We start from the raw sequence: 17759 nt of genomic DNA on the forward strand, positions 1-17759 counted from the left end.
CACCTGTCAGAAAGTCATCATGCTGAGGCACAATTTTATGATGAATTCACTGACGGAGAAGGAGGCAATCCGTCCAAAGCAGCAGGCACTCCTTTACCTTCATGGCTTGACATTCAAGATTTCAGCAACAAAGAGCTTGCAATGTTGGTGAGGCAACAAAGCACCTATGCTCAAGAACAGCACCCTCAATGCTCTCGAGTGGTGCTGCCAGATGGCTGCACCATATATCGCTTATAACGGGTTGCGGGGCCTAACCATTCATTATGGGAGGGCCCCAAATCAGCAGGTGACATGGAGTGTGATCAAGTTCAAGAGGCAGAAGGGGCTTCCATGGTACCTGAGAAATTTCCCCTTCAAAAGGCGATGCCAGCACCAAAATGTATGCAGGACGGAAGTGCTGCTATGGCAGAGGAAATGGAAGAAGTCAACTTGAGCGATGATCCCGCAGTACAGAAAAATGTTTCCATTTCCACCCATTTGTCACCCGAAGAAAGAAGTTGCCTCATTTCTTTATTGAAGGAGCATAAAGACATTTTTGCTTGGAGTTATGAGGACATGCCAGGATTAGACCCAAATCTGGTGTGTCACACTCTGAATGTGCAGTTAGGAGCAAAACCGGTGGTGCAGTCGAGAAGAAACTATCATCCTAACGATGAGTAGCAAATCAAGCACGAAGTCGAGAAACTCTTGGCTTCTGGTTTCATCAAGCCAATCAAGCACCCTACTTGGCTGGCAAATATTGTCCCTGTGAAGAAAAAGAATGGTCAGATACGAGTTTGTGTTGACTTCAGGGATTTGAATAAAGCGTGTCCCAAAGATGAATTCCCATTGCCAAACATGGATGTTCTCATAGATTCGACCTCAGGCCATGGTATGCTTTCATTCATGGATGGCTTCAGCTGCTACAACCAAATTAAAATGGCCACCAGAGACGCCGAAAAGACAGCTTTTCTCACACCATATGGAAATTTCTACTATACGGTCATGCCATTTGGCTTGAAAAACGCTGGCGCCACTTACCAAAGGGCAATGACAGCAGTGTTTCATGACATGATGGGAAAAGAAGTGAGCATTATGTCGATGATCTGGTGGTAAAATCTAAGACTAGAAGTGAGCATTGGGGTACCTTGAGGAAAGTACTACAAAGATGCAGAGAATATAAACTGAAGATGAATCCAAAAAAATGTGGATTTGGGGTGTCTTCAGCGAAGTTTCTTGGTTTTGTGGTGCATAGTTGAGGCATTGATGTTGATCCCAGCAAGATCTGGGCCATTGCATCTCTTCCACCACCCTCAAGTCAGAAAGAATTGAAGAGTTTCTTAGGGAGGTTGTCTTACTTCATACCTAGTTTAGCTGCTGTGATCAAGGCCTTCACGCCTCTGTTGAAGAAAGGTAACAAATTTACATGGAACGATGAATGCAAGGAGGCTTATTTAAAAGTACAGCAACTCATCACCAAGCTCCCAACCATGAAAGCACCAACTCTAGGCATCCCTTTGAAGGTCTATCTGGCCTCTACCAATGCAGCCGTGGGAGCATTGTTAGCACAAGATAGTGAAGCTGGGGAAGAATTTCCTATTTACAATGTGAGCAAGCTTTTGAGGGGAGCTGAAACACGCTACCCCAAGGCAGAAAGGCTTTGTTTAGCACTTATCTATGCAGCATAAAGGATGCGCCACTATTTTTTGGCTCACAAGCTTCAACTTATGGTGAAGACTGATTTGGTCAAATATTTGCTGACGAGACCAATGCTGTCAGGGCGGCTAGCAAGATGGCTGCTCCAGTTGTCTGAGTTCGACATTGTATGTGCGACACCAAGGGCTATTAAGGGACAAGCCGTGATCGACATGATCATTCTCTTCCCAGAAGAAGAAGGATTTGATGTTTCTCATGACATACTCGGAGAGTTACCTGGAATGACAGCAGTGGTTGAAGAAGAAGAACCTTGGACCCTTCACTTCGATGGGTCAGCCACGGTTAGTGGAGGAGGAGCTGGAGTTGTACTCGTGGACCCTAAGGGGCATGCCAAACCTCTTTCATTCAAGCCATAGTTAGTAAAAAACAGGATGTGTATAGTACGCGAAAAATATGTACGTGTATTATTCGGACATTTTACCAAATAGTTCGTTGAAAAGTTCGGCAAAATATTTTTAATTAATTAAATAATTAAAATTTTTAATTTATATTCATTTTTGTTCAATAATATGTGTAAAATACGGAAAAAAAAAACGTAAAAATTGTGTATAGTACATGTATAATACTTTTGGCTTCAAAAATATGGGAAATTTAACGAGTCCCTTTCAAAAATACGAAGTACAGAAGTATTTTTGAATAAAACGTAAGTACGTGTTTTATTCGCGTATAATACGAAAAATTACTAAGTAGGATTCAAGCTAAACTTCTCATGCACAAATAATGTGGCAGAGTATGAAGCTTTTATTGCTGGGCTCACGACTGCACATGAATTGGGAGTCAAGAAAATCAGAGTGATCGGGGATTCAAACCTAGTCATTAGTCAATTAAAGGGAGATTTTGCAGTGAAAGAAGCAACCTTGGCACCCTATAGGACTTTGGCAAAAAAGCTAATCAAGGGGTTTGAGCAGATAACTCTTGAGCACATTTCCGGCAGCACTAACAGATATGCAGATGCTTTAGCTACCCTTGGTTCTAAGCTTTCATTCACAAAGGAGCAACCCAACATCACTGTAATCCAAAACAACAAGCCATGTGTAGAAGCTATGATTCTCTCAAGTCCACCAAGCGAGAAAGATTGGCGAGAATCTGTCAAGAATGAGATGACTCAGTTAGACAAGGAAGACAGGCTCAGAACATTAGGAGACTATAGTTTGATATTTGGAGAGTTATACAAGCGTCTTCCAGGAGGAGTACTGGCCCGCTGTGTAGATGAAAAAGAAGCTCAGAGGAGATTTCAAGAAGTACATGAGGCCACCTGTGGGGTTGAGCAAGTGGTAAGCTTATACCGGAGGTTGCAACGTAGAGGTTATTATTGGCCGGACAAGAAGAAACAAGCAGCGGAGACGCAACTCTCATGTCCCAAGTGCTCCTTGACCCCGTCAGAGCAGGAAGGGTTTACAGCAGCAATTACTGAAGATTGGAGATCACCATACTTGGAATACCTCATAAGTAAAACATTGCCGGAAGATCGTAAGCATGCATACAAGGTTAAGAAGACGGTAAAAAGGTATTTTGTGGATGGGAGCACACTGTATAGAAAGGGATTCAATGGTGAGCCATTAAGATGCCTTGGGACTACTGAATGTCAACAAGTTCTACAAGAAGTGCATGCTGGAGAATGTGGAGAGCATCAAGGAAGAAAGAAGCTTTACCGGCAGTTGTTAGACTTAGGATACTACTGGCCTAACATGCGTGAAGATGCCTATAACACAGTCAAGAAGTGTCATACATGCCAAGCACACGGAAACTTAAGTCACAAGCCACCGACGTTGTTACAAGACATGAAAACACCTTGGCCATTCCACACTTAGTGGTTGGACTTGGTAGGAACCATTCACCCACCTTCTGGGGGCTTCATATGGATTCTCACAGCAACTGAGTCTTTCACCAAGTGGGTGGAGGCAGTTCCACTTAGTAAGGCAACGGGAGCTGCAATTTCAAATTTTATAAGGGAGAATATCGTTTGCAGATTTGGTATTCCTTACAAGATTGTGTCTGACAATGGAACACCATTTTTCAATCAAGAAGTAAGCAAAACACTCAAGGGATATGGAATCAAGCATAGGAGATCAACACCTTATTATCCTCAAGGGAACGGCCAAGCTGAAGCTACAAACAAGACTCTCATCCGGATCTTGAGCAAGATGGTACATGAATACAAGGGAGGATGGAGCACTCATCTACCGGATGCCTTGTGGGCTTATCGCACCTCACCTAGGAGTGCCACCGGGTTCTCTCCATATTCCTTGGTTTATGGATCTGAAGCAGTTTTACTAGTAGAACTTATGATCCTGACGGCTAGAGTGCTAGCTGTTAATGATCTGGAATGGGATGGCGAATCTTGTGCAAAGTGGAGGATGATGGACCTTGAAGCAGCAGATGAGAGACGAAGACAAGCAGAGGCAAGGGCAGAAGCATATCGGCAAAGAGTGACCAAAGTTTACAATAGAACAGTCAAAGAGAGAAGCTTCAAAGAAGGGGATTTAGTTCTTAGAACCGTCGACTGGGTAAGAAGACAGATGCCTGGCGCTTCTAAGTTCGCAGCTCAGTGGGAAGGACCATTTGTCGTTAAGGGTTAAGGAGTCTCACAGCAGTGGTTATTACCGTCTTGTTTACGCTAACAGCGGTGAGCTGACTGATCCCATCAATGGCAAATGGCTCAAGTCTTACTACTACTAGACCTTAATACATGAAGGTCCCAATCTTATCATTTATTTTCCTTTCCAAGAAAAATACCTCTATCAATCTCTGTAGTCACTTGCAAAGACACATCTTCTGTTTTATCATTCAGAAGCTTTTGTAAGGTACGTCACCATGATGATACCTAAATCTGTACTAAGAAGTTTGCAATGTGAAATGAAGAGGTGTTTCTGAATATATTGCCTTACCTCATTTGCTAAAACCGAGATGCTCTAAGACTTCTTGAATCTATACAAGGGGGCTAGCGTGAGCCTAAAAAAAGAAAAAAGAAAAAAAAAAGGGGTCAACGCTAGTTTGAAATCCCAGCAGTAAGATTCAAGGCAATAATACAATTCCGGCAGTAAACAAAATGCTATTCGAGATTCAACTCCAACCTTTCCAAAAAAAAAAAAAGGGATGACAAGCAAGACAAGCAATATCACCAGAACAATCTTCAACAATAGATAAAGATAGGCATTCATACATGTTGCATTATTCAAAGTTTAGTTTACTGAACAAGCTTCCATATATAGGCGTACAGGCTGCATTGCAAAGCAGTATAAACCCAAATCCTAGCATAAATAATGAAAGAAGCGACTGTCATCCTTCCAAGAAGATTCCAGTACACACTCCATAGCAAGCATAGGAACATCACGCAAACTGAAATTCAAATCATCTTGAGCCTTGCGCAACTCTTCCTCAAGACGTGCAAGCTCCTTCTTGGTTTGTGAAACCATCTCCTGCAGACCACGAATTTTAACACACTGGTTCTCTGATCCTTCAGGCCTTATCATATAACCAAATAAGTGTTGTGCACCTTGTTTTAAGGAATCCAACAGGAAGCCAACATTAAGACCCGCCCCCATGAAATCACGGCAAGCATCTCTCCAAATAAGGAACACTTCTCCATCTTTTATCTGACAAACTTCCATGCTGTACAACATCATGCCAAGTTCCTTAACCAACTTGCACTTCTTTCTTGAAGTATAGTCTCAATCAATTAAGTTAAAGATATCTCCCCTACTATATCTCTCAGCAAATCTAGCCAAAGGACCCGCTAACTCTGAAGGAATTTTCATGCCCGCAAAATCAGCAGTGTCTCCATTCAATGCTGGCGCAACGTCAGCCATGCTTAGAGCGGACTCCTCTTTAGAAGCAAATCGAATCATGAAGTTGTTCATACGAGTCGCCCACTCACTAGTCAACCCTTTAGCAGGCAAGCTTGGGTCAAGGCCTTGAGTCTCAATGATAGTCATCTTATCAACCTCTGGAGCATGCTTATCAGACTCAACCAATAAACAATGTACTGCTGTGTGATGACCAACCCCGTCATTACTCTCATCGACATCCAAAGGATGATTCTGCTCCTAAAAAAAAAAAAGAGAGAGAGAGGAAATCGTAAGGAAAGGAGAATATGTGATCCTGTGAAATATTACATGCTTTTCACATTTCGCATTATCAAATGGGCAAAACTCACTATCATATAACAGCAGCAGTACCAAGTGCAGTATTACCACAAACTATGGTGATTGGGAAAGCATAAAGTCAGTACACATAAATACTTCAATGTCATGTTGCATTATCGTAAAAAAAAAAATCTGTCCGCAATGCTCGAACACATTTTGCAAGCAAGACCAAGAAATCAAAACAGACGCATGAGTAATGCAACATACCTCAAGAGAAGAAAGCGATTCCCTAATCTACTACTCTAAGCAAATAACCAGAATCATAGCAAAAGGTGCATCTCATTCCAATTTTGCTCTTTTTCATCTCTATTTCGTTACGCTTGCATTATTTTACCTGAGAACTTGCTTCATTATAACTCATCTTACTTGCAAATTTATTTGTTCACACTATTTAGTACTCATAGTTTTTCAAAACACATTTTATTTCATTCTTTTTTCTCACGTGTATTACTTCTATTGCTGTTCCCAGCAGCAAATCATCTCTCTCATCTTTCAATTATCAAGTCATACGTTTTCTTCTATTCTTTTCATCACTCTTGTTTCATTTTTTCATCATTTTTTCACATAATGATGCAGGCATCTTATCATCACCATTCTTAACACAAAAGTTATGCTTGCTGCACTATATGACATACACTTCATATAATAATTAGTGCACACGTTATCAGTTTACATGTCACACTTCATTTAGTTTTGCTTCTGCTAATTATTTGATTACATAATCTCCTTACTTTGTTTCACGATTTAGCAAACAAACACGATACTTTCACTTTTCAGCTATAGGAATTAAACATTGATTTCAAACCACTGTGCATCTTGTTCTCTCAAATACTCATTTGTTATTTAGCAAATATAATTATGCATGCTACAACCACCTGATGCCTATATGCATTAAACCAATACAGATACACACACATGTCTTTTAATATCAACACAGCAACCTATTTAACTATTCGATCTCCATGTCATTACTCATTTAACTTCTCTTTCATAAACTAAGGATCTGATGAACATGCATGAAAGTATTTTAAACACATGGCAGTAAGCAAAAAAAAACAGGCTAAAAGCTCCGATTCAAAAACACATCAGCACGCCAATGCAAAAAAAAAAAAAAAAAAAAAAAAAAAATCCAAGCTTTCAGTTTCAAATAAACAAGCTACCTGATCATTATTTTCATTCTCACTTGGACTATGCTGCAAAGGCTCGAACTCCGCGTCAACCTAAGAAGAATATACTTTGTGAGCCAAAGAATCTCCATGCATGTGACACATACAATAAAGAGGAAAAGGAATAGCTGGGACATACCTGATTGTCATTGCTCACACCGCCGTTTTCAATAGCCTGCGAAGAAGTAACATCATCAGATTTACAAAAAAAAAAAAAGAGGAAGAAGTCGTTGCAAAAAAAAAAAAAAAAAGGAAACAGAAGAAAAAAAAACTTGATCGTCACCATCTCGATTAATTGCATCCATGGGAGGCATTTCAAGCACATGATCAGATGCCTCTTTTGAAAAATTAGTATGGTCCTCTTTAGAAGAATCAGTTGGACCCCTTTGAGAATCTTCTCCGTGATCAGACTCAGGCAACTCAAGATAAACTGGAGGACCACGAGGAGAAGGAGAACTCATAGACTTTACATGATTGCTTCGACTAAGAGGGACATCAAAATCTACATTAGCCTTCCACTTCGCCCCTTTTTTCACTTCAAAACTTGTAGCATTCGCTTGCTTTGCATGAGAAGTACCACTTGCTCGGGAAGTTGAAGATGTTTTCTTCTTCACCTCCTTGTTCTTTTGAAGCAACGTGCTTGGAGGAATCATCAACTTGACTCCATGACAGGTCGTATGCATGAATTTATCAAAATCCACTTTGGGCTTGAAGCGCCGAATAGGTTTTTGGGTGTTTTGTTCCTTCACATTACCCTTGTCACCTGCCTTCTTATCATGCTTTCTTCCTTCGTTCTTCTCACCCTTAGCTTCAAAACCTTTAAATAACCGACAATCTTTCTAGTACCATCGCTGTATACTTCAGTATAGGTGAGGTTATGCTTTTCAGCATAAGTCAGTACAGTCTTGGGACTAGCCAACCTACTGCTGGTAATAGGTCCCAATTCTAACTGAGGGCTGCTGGCTTCCACAAAGAGCTTGAACCTGCACAACACCCCCCTCCAATAGCAACTATAAGCATGGGAAACGTTAGCATTTGCAGCATTCCCTGGCAACTGAGATGGGAGGTCCGCAATTCTGCCAGAGAAATCAAGTACACATCTAAGTTCCATAGGAGAGCAATGCCTAATCTTCGAGTTGAGAGAGCGAGGATGAGGCGAGGGAACATCTTGAAGGTAACCAAGTTGCCGCATCACTCTATCAGGAGAATAAACATCAGTGAAAAGATCCAGGTCCTCCTTATCCTCACTGATGGATGGGATAAAATTTGGGCAAATAGTCACGTAGAGCTCAACACGACCTAGAGCAGTAGCACACTGCTCTTCTCTACCAGAAAATGAAAAGGTCTCGAACTCAGAAGGCTGGAGATAGGGCTGCCAAATGAAATTACTTACATCATCCAACATACTCGGGGAAAACACTGTCTTATCTTGCTTCCTTTTGAACCAGCGACACAGCAGAGGAAGTATCGGTGGAAAATATTCAGTCTGTGCCTGCTTGCTGCCTTCCTTGTTATTGTTGTACAATTCCAAGGATAGACTCATGGTCAGGGGTTCCACCTTTAGTCCTTTAAACCGTTCCCAGATGAATACTTGCAGAAAGGTGGTAGAAACTAAAGTAGTAACTCCACACCGACCAACGCTCTCCAACTCATCAACAACGATATAGTCAAGCAGACGATAGACATGACCAAGAAACATTGGTCCTAGAGGAAACCTATTGCCAGCTGTTATTGCAATTGCCAAAGGAAACACGCGCTCTTCAACATACTCATAAGAGAACTCAATGAAGACTAATTTTGTTAACCACAGAGATAACATTGCTTCCAAACGGCAACCAGAATTGAAGCCTTTACCGGGGACAAACACTCCATTTTCAGTAACGCCCCAAAAATGCTTCACCCAATTTGAAAAACGGCGTTTACATCCTTTGACACTGGAGGCCCCTTCTACAAGAACCTGCAACTTCTCTGAGTCAAACTCGAAACCAAAGGGGTTGACTGAACCAGTAATTGGAAGCCTCATAATGTTGAATACGTCCTCCAAAGTAGGGGTAAACTCTCCCCACTCACAAACAAAGGTATGCATATAAGGATTCCACCTCCAAACTGCATGACGAAGAGACTCCACATCCCTGTTAATGTCACAACGAGCAGAGATGAATACAGAAGATAGGACAGCAGCCTCTGAAAGTCTAATTCTCGTGGCCTCGTCTTTTAGCTCGTTGTCCACCCATTGTGGCCACCCCGTAACCAAACCACAAGGATACTCAAAGTTTATGGGGGCCGCCGAATAGTCCCCCCTCTCAATCAGTAACCTGGAAATTTGCTCAAGACTGACATCTCTGGAGGTTTCGAAATTGCCTCTAAACTGACCCCTTTTAAGACGATCCTCAAGCACAAAATGATGATCGACTAGACTAGATACCTAGGGAGCCATGGTGTGCTAGGAAGATACAGGGACTTGCACATAAGTTGAGATATTTCTTAAAAAAAAAAAAAAAAAAAAAAAAAAGGGAAGGCCAAGCCATTGAATCACAGCACGCTATTCACAAGCAATCAAGTTGAACCAGTTAACTATTACATGCCAAGCAAGAAACCGAGCAAAATTAAAACCTTAAAGCCAACATGGTCAATCCAAGCTAACAGGCACAACTTACATGATGAACTAAACTATATGATACCAGGCTGCATCATGTTCCATTGCAATCACAGCAGTAAAACTCCACGCATAATGCAAAAAAAAAAAAAAAGGAATCCAGGGCTAGGCCACTCCATGCTCAACCAATTCATAATCACGCGCCAAGCAAAGGGCTAAGCTAAAATTGAAACTATTGAATCCGCATAGCCCAACCAAGCTAATAAGCACGTCTTACCTGATGAACCAATCAAACTAACAGCAAGCTCCATCATGTTTAACAGCAATCACGGCAATATAAAAAAATAAAAATAAAAAACTCCACGCATAAAGAAAAGATCGAGCCACTCATGCTGAATTAATCTATTATTAGGCATCAAGCAAAGAACTAAGCAAAAAAAAATTAAGGCCGTTGAGTCCATATATAGTCAGGCCAAGAAGACACACTTTACATAGCCAATAATACCCTGCTGTACCAACTTCATTGCTATCACAGGAGTAAAAAAAAAAAAAAAAAGATAAACAAATTGGGATGCGTTATGAGGCTAGGGAATGGGAAGAAATACTTATAGATTGTGTACCCTTCAAAGCACGTGGTAGCGAATCAATCACAATAGCAAAATTTGATCACAGCAGCGGGCCAATCACGACAAGGGATCAGTATAGCTAAAACGATGAGTGGTTACGGCAGTAGAACTGATAACCCCAGAGAGCAGAGCACGCGATATGCAACGAATCAGTCACGGCAACAAATCAAATAGCTGAAGCGACAATCAATTACAGCAGTAGAACCGGTAACCCCAGAGAACAGAGCACGGGATATGCAACGAATCAGTCACGGCAACAACTCATATAGCTAACGCGATAATCAATTACAGCGGATACTGAATCAAAAAAAAAAGGGACAGAGATAATAGAGGACGAAGATGATTACCTCAAGCAAAAGAGGAAGCAATTCGACAAGCCTACCAAGCACGGAAGAAGTCGTGGATTGGCTCTGCAACTAGCCCGATGTAAGAGCGTGAGAATAGGGACATTCAAGCCAAAGAAGTTTGATTTCTCTCCTCAGAACGAGAGACTGACGCTTGAGAAGAAAGATGTCTCGAGCAAATCAAAAATATGGAAGCAAACGAAGAGAAAAGAAAAAGACTTTACACGCCAATGCCGTTTTCCTAGAAGAAAAGTAACTGAAAAGTAAGACTTCTCTCTTCTAACTAGGAGTCCAATGATGATGAAGATTTGTTGTCACGTGGGAAGCTTGATAAGTCATGGGTTGTATCAATAAGATACGCAGGCCAACCCAACTCAAAAAAAAAAAAAAAAAATGTCATGACCTACATAATCACTCAATAAGTCTTCGAATTTTTGATTATGTAGCCCGTAACACGGTCACACGACCTACATAATCAAAGGGGCTAATGTTGATACCCAAATTTCCACAAGTTCAAATTTAACGAGTGACAGGCAAAGGGGACGAGTCATCAACCTCGTAACCTAATTGGGCCTTCGAGCAAGCCCATTTCATGTCAAAAGGAATCTCTCTATTTAGCAAGCGATGCGAGAAGCCCAAATACTCAAACGATTGACATGCATTTTTTTTTAGGAGCCAACACGCTTATTTACCATGCGATACACGTAGACCCAAGCTACGTTTGGGGCTTATACGGAGGGGTGTGGTGTGGAAGGTAACGGATTCTGTGAGGCCTATTGTTAAGTTAAGGCCCATCGACAATTTTGGGCTTGGGGACCAAAATTCATGCTTGAGGGTCTAGAATCTTAACAAAGGCTAGTAGAGAGATGAAAGCAGGCCCAGCAAAACTCAAAGCCCATTAGAATTACCTCCTTACCAAAAGCTCATTACAACAGCCTCTAGCCCAAGCCCGTTGAAACCATCTTCTTCCCCAAACCAGAATGTCGTTCCATCAAAATTGCTGCTGGGATTGGTGCTTCACCATTTTTGGCAAGAACCCAGAATCCATGTAGAAGCTTTCTGATTCATATACCCAGCAATCCCTTTTCAATTTCCAATAGCCCTCAAACTTTGTGATTACAATTTACAATAGCAGAAAATAAGGGATTAGAATCCCTCAAAGATCACAGCAGCACAAAATCTGGGATCTTCACCGCCCTATGCCTATACCACCGGCCTTCACTCTCGTAGCAAGACCCAGCTTTCACCCTTTTGGTTTCATGGAGAAAACAAAAGTTGAAAGCTTTAGGATTATCCCACCAAAACTAAGAATACCACTTCAAAACCCCCAGTTCTTAGCACGAATCTTCCCCTCCTATCTCCACTATAAAAATCAGGTTCATCGCCGTTGGAAGCAAGCCACAACAACCTAGAAACATCAAGCAAGAGATCAAGCTCTATTTCTGAATCCCTAGCCATCAATTCCTCCCAATCAACCTTAACCCAAAACCCATAAATCATGCCACTGCTGGAACTCTCTCTCTGCTAAACTCCCAGGCATCTAGCTCCCACACCATATCTACCTATAAGTTCTGTTCTCGTGAAATTAACCCAATTCGCTGCTGTTATTATCAAGCCAAATAGCTGTTGTTATCATCTAGCGGGTTACAACGAAGTTGTTCTCAGGTCCAACCTTTGAACAATTTTGGGCCTAGTCTCGCTTAATCAAGAGGGTCTTGCTACAAAAAGTCCAAATCACAAAGTCACCCTCACACATTCCAACTCACCTAACAGCCATCTAACTCTGTTAACTCTAAACAAAACAAAACAAAAAAAAATCTAATTATACCGAAAGGAAAAATGCAGAATGCAATTCCAACTCGAGACTTCTCTCTCCAAGTCGAATTCACACAACATTACTTACTAGAAAAGAAAATTAGGCAGATTTTTGTTTTGCGTTCGATTTAATTCGACCACCGTCATTTTTCTGATCTCTTTTTGGATGGGCAATCTGATTTGCTTCTTAAGTTGGAGATTTTGATTGTGGTTCAAATTCAATTTTGGCATCGGAAGGGACTGAATCTTCATCTGGGTTCTCTTCCTTGCGATTGTTCTAGAAGTGGGTCGCTCTACTTTTATATCTTTTGGTCGCTTTGATTTGATTTTGCTAATGGAGTTGTATAAAATCTGGGTTCTTGTTTGGATTTTGGGTTCATGTTGACGAAGTCAAAAGAATCTATGTAGTCTTTGTAGCAAAGTTCAAAGAACCCAGCCATGACAGGCAAAGAAATCTAGAAATTGAAATAACAACTTGTCTAGATCTGCCATGATTTTCATCCCTGAGCAGATGTGTAGCAGATGTTAAGCATAATTACTTTAGAGGTCAGGGATTCACATGGTTTGTTCTTCAAGTTGTTGGTGTTGTATACAGGTGGAGTTCCATATGAATCTGAGAGAGAGAGAGAGAGAGAGAGAGAGAGAGAGAGAGAGAGAGAGAGAGAGAGAGAGAGAGAGAGATGGGATGGGAAGGAGGAGAAGATGAGAGATGCAACCGTCTTTCATAATTTTTTTTTTTCGAACTAAAAACAAAATACTAAACGAAGTTAGATTGCTGTTAGGTGGCAGACCTCATGTCAAAGATTGATTAGGTAATAAGGAAGGAGACAGAGGATTGAAGACAGAAGATTTGAAGCCAGAGATGGTATAAATTTAGCCCCTTACTATTTGCATGAATAGTAATGATCCCAGATGGACCTACCGGTGGTTTGTATATGAATTATTTATTTGAAAAAAAAAATTAAAAATACCACCCTCGAAGCGTACGAGAAAAAAACAAGGGTCTTTCTAAATGTACTCAGCAAAAATCTTTTTACACCCAGCCCTAACAAAATTAACCCAATTATTCCAATATTATCCTTTATTTAAAAAAGTTTGCTGCACAGCCTGCACTTCATTGCTGAATTTCAGAATTTTTCTGTTAAACAAGAAACCAAATGAAGGTTTCTTTATTCAATTTTCAGTTTCTACTCCTATTATTCTATATAAGAGAAGATTTGGTTGGGCTTCTTATCTCTGTAATTTATATCTAGCAATGAGTATATCATAAATATTTACATATTCCTCCATTCTTCTTTGGAATGCATAAGCATCTAGTTCTTGAAAATTAATTCTAGTTCTCATATTGGAAGAGAAAACAGATGGCTCGTATTGGGGGAAAGGGTAGTGGGGATGCAGATGGCTGCAAGTTCGCCCCATAGATGCACACTGCAAGTTCTTCTTTTTCTTTCTTTTTTTCCAGTTACTATTAGTTGTTTAATGAAAGGGGCAAATCTGGAAATTAGACAAATGTTTGTTAGGGCTGGGTGTATAAAGATTTTTGCTGGGTACATTTAGGAACACCCAAAAACAAACGGAACCAAATCCAGTCGGCCTCTCCAGTTCTTCAGACTACACAATCCCCTCTACACAATTCGCTCTCTTCTGGTAAGTCGGCTCAACTTTAATTTCATTTTTCTTTTTGTTGATGAAGGTTCGTTTTCGGTTTGAGTGGGATTAATTTGATTTTAGGGTGCTTTACTCACTGGAACTTTGAAGTTCTACGTTAAAACGATCTTCAATCTGAAGATGATGATTGTAAAGTGAACCAAGTTGCAGATATATTATTTGGATTGGAGAATTATGCCATTGACATGTGATTTAGGTGTTGGGTTAATCTTTAGAAAAGCAGGAATCAAGTTCTTGTGTAATAGAAACGAATCAAAGTATTGATTACTACAGTGATTGACAAAGAAATTGTTGTTTCATTTAGAATAGGGAGCCGGACTAGTTTAACAACTGGGAAGATGTGCTTGTTCATCTTAATGTGGAATTTTTCTTTACTTCTATAAGCTTTGATATATTATATGTTTATGTTTTGTTTAGATTAGTGATATTATTATTCAGATTTATTTACGATATATAGCATTGTCTTATCATATTGCAAACGTTATGAAACTAGACATCTTGGATCCATTTCTTTTGTTGGAGATTTTGTTTGAAACCAAATATGGAGCCTAAACTATGATTTTCACTTCTGTGGGATCTTCTACTGTTTCACTATCCCATCACTCAGTCCTTCTAGAAAAACTTGTTTCAGGAGCCAATTTTGAACTGAGATTCTCAAAGATCATGTATTGCCTTAGATGTGAGAGAGACAAAGGATCTTTGAGGAAGCTGGTTGTGAGGAGGTGATTTAGCTATCAGATAGGCCCATAGGGTTTCATCTGGGTATCAGTCTCTTCAGAGTTTAGAGATTACTCTTTTCAGGCCATTAAGTGAATGCAGCTGCTACTTGGTGCTTGGTTTGTTTCTGTTTTAGTGTTTGGGAGTTTGATGCAGGACAGAGCAAGGGTGGTTGCGTATTGTTGCGGTGAGCTTACAATGATAGAAATATGAAGAACTAGAAAAGGTTTAGGGAGGCTGTCATTGTAAAGAATACAGAGATAGATGAAAGATAGATACAAGATTAAGGAAGCTCGAGGCAGAGAAGGTTAAAAATCAAACACAGTTCTGAGAGAATAAACTGGTAACAAGTTCTAATGTGGCAGTTTGCTTGAGTGTGAAATGGTCTGGAAGTAAGATAGATAGGATTGTTCCTGTGTGACAAAAAACCCATAATTCTTTAAGAAGTTTTTGTACAGTTATACCAATGTTAACTTATTAACTCCATAATGGAGATAATAAGTTAACATTGGTATAACTGTTTTCACCAAAAACAAAAATGTTGGTGTGATGAAACAGTAATGTTATTGCATGATGAATAAAGACAATACCTGTTGTTTCAGACTTGCATTAGAAATGTTTGTTTTCAAGCATCATGCAGTTGGTACTATTATTACTTCCTATCGTGATCAATATTGTTTAATACTTAATTCATCAAAATTTGGACGGGGATTTGGTAGTGTTATGTGAACATCATGCATGAGTATAATTTGTTAGCATGGTGTTTTCTACCTATGATGTCATTGCTATCTTGAAGTCTTTTGTGTTCTTATTGCTTTGTTGGTTTCATCAGGAAACCTGATGGTAATATTTTGAAAATCCCAAACCCTAAGATTGGCCAACACTGTTTGAGAGCTGTTATGAACTAAGCATATCAGGAGAGCTTTTGTCTTTTGTTTTCATTATGATTTATTGTTGGATACTTTTGATTTTTCCATATCCTCATTTTTACCATGTAACTTTTTTGGTTATTATCTTTTACATAGATGTAAAACTATAAGTTATATCCACACATGTTTGCTCCATCTCCGCATAATGCTGTTTGAGAATATTTTGGATTGATGCAGCCTGCAAAGATCTGCAATCGTTTGCAACCTTGTTTATAGATTTTGACATCATTTGCTTGGTTAATCAGAAAGAGAAGAAAAAAATGAGTTATTTTCCTGATTAAATTTGTGCCATCAATTCACCACATCTTCTGAATCTGCCAGGTTCTCCAAACATGGGAAACAAGCCTGCAAAACAGGAAAGGGAAGAAATCTTCTTGAAAGTTGTTCCTCCACTGGATCGTGCATATGTTAGGTGGCTTGCTCGAGATCTTGAGAGGATACACGGCTTCACACCAGCAAACCCTCGTGCAGTGAAGCCCCCAGATCATTATATCGAGTACATGCGCTTGAATGGGTGGTTAGATGTGGACTTGAGTGATCCTGATCTAGCCCATTTATTCAAGTAGATGATGGTGGTGTACTTATCAATAGATTTGAAGGAGAAAGACACAGAGTTTTCCTTTGAACCTAACAAGTAATGACTGTTTAGTAATTTGCATTGGAATCTGAGTATATACCACGCATTTGTATGGTGGTAAAATTTTTATTTGAATGAAGCATCTCGAGCCATCAATTCATGTTACATATGTGCAGGATGAACATTTGATACTGTTAAAGTGTCCTCTATTTGTCTGTTGTCATTTATGATGAATGAAAGGGTTTAGGGTTTAGGCCTAAGATTTGTGCCCTCAATTTTAGGTGTCATGTCATGTCACCTACACACATCACCTATTTGTAAAATCATGACATGTAATTTTTAGAAAAAGACCACCTTATCCTTCTAAAATCTAACGAATCTAAGTTATTTTGGCTTTCTTCTTAACAAAAATTATTTTGGTTTTTTTGTTCTTTTCATTACACTCATGCTTAGATTTAAACAACAATTTTTTTTTCTTCAGTCAAGAATAGAAAAAATTTCAAGTAATTCAGTCAATAAATTTGCACATACACTCGACCAATAGATTTGCATAACACATGTATATGAATTCAACCTTTGTTGGGTTCCTGTAAATTTTGAAAATATAATGTGAAAAATACATATTCATATGATTATATATATTCTTTTGTTCATTTTTTTCTCTTTATGTAGCTAGGGTTTACACATTATAATTCAGTTTATTATTTTTTGTTTGTTTTTTCCCTTATGTTTAGATTATAGATGATAATTAATGGCTGAAATTTTTTCTTACCTCTTAATTTAGACATACATATTTTTCCAAAATCAATTTATTAATGCTATTTTTTTTGGATGAAATTAATCAATATTTGGAAAGAAAAGTTAATGCCTATTTCTTGACTATATTGATGCTATTTGGAAAGAAAAATTATAGGAAAGAATTTAATTAAATGAAGAAAAATATTTGTCAAAGAATATGTCTACAAATCTCTTAAATTAATACATAATTAATAGCTGATCTTTTTTTCATCACCTAATTTAATTCATTAATGTAATTGATTCACCCCCTAACATCTAGAATGAAATATAAAAGGGTAAAGTTGGTGTTGTAATAGTATGATGTGGCAAGATTTATTATGTGGAATTGAAAATAAAATTTGTATTTGCTTACATAGCATGACACCTAGGATTTGAGGCCACAAATCTTAGGCCTTATTGAGGCCCTATATCATTGCCCTTGATGAAATAAGAAACATCGCGAACAAACTTTTTCCACTTTTTTTTTTTCATATCTTTTCCACAGAAGTAAAGATATTTATACAAGATCGCGAACTTTGCCTGATAGGTGGAGCCCCATGATCTGACATGACATGCCACATCGGCGAGTTAACGGTTCCAATTGACGGAATGACCTATTAGACAAGATTTGATAACGCATGAGTGTTTTTGATGAAATTGAAAGTTCAGGGACTGAATTGATTTCGGACCTAAACTACAAGGTA

General features: G+C 39.3%; 1 protein-coding gene across 3 annotated transcripts; it reads left to right on the forward strand.

The window, feature by feature from the left end:
• The first annotated feature begins 13702 nt into the window (after positions 1-13702).
• Positions 13703-16443, forward strand: LOC133732212 (uncharacterized). 3 transcript variants are annotated; one of them, XM_062159709.1, is made up of 3 exons: positions 13703-14034; positions 14687-14959; positions 16023-16443. In XM_062159709.1, exons 2-3 carry the CDS (start codon positions 14869-14871, stop codon positions 16265-16267), a joined length of 336 nt encoding a protein of 111 aa, XP_062015693.1. In that variant the 5' UTR covers positions 13703-14034; positions 14687-14868; the 3' UTR covers positions 16268-16443. The 3 variants fall into 3 exon arrangements, with proteins under 3 accessions (XP_062015693.1, XP_062015694.1, XP_062015695.1); XM_062159710.1 differs by lacking the exon at positions 14687-14959 and having other exon boundaries at positions 13735-14034; XM_062159711.1 differs by lacking the exons at positions 13703-14034; positions 14687-14959 and adding an exon at positions 14980-15115.
• Positions 16444-17759: the final 1316 nt, after the last annotated feature.

Source organism: Rosa rugosa, chromosome 2 (genome assembly GCF_958449725.1).
Source record: "Rosa rugosa chromosome 2, drRosRugo1.1, whole genome shotgun sequence".
NCBI classification, from domain to species: Eukaryota; Viridiplantae; Streptophyta; class Magnoliopsida; order Rosales; family Rosaceae; genus Rosa; species Rosa rugosa.

Coding starts and splice junctions, on each gene's coding strand:
- LOC133732212 (XM_062159709.1), top strand. CDS start 14,869: ATGCAGCTGCTACTTGGTGCTTGGTTTGTTTCTGTTTTAGTGTTTGGG. Junction 14,960..16,022: donor GGTGGTTGCGTATTGTTGCG/GTGAGCTTACAA, acceptor TGAATCTGCCAG/GTTCTCCAAACATGGGAAAC.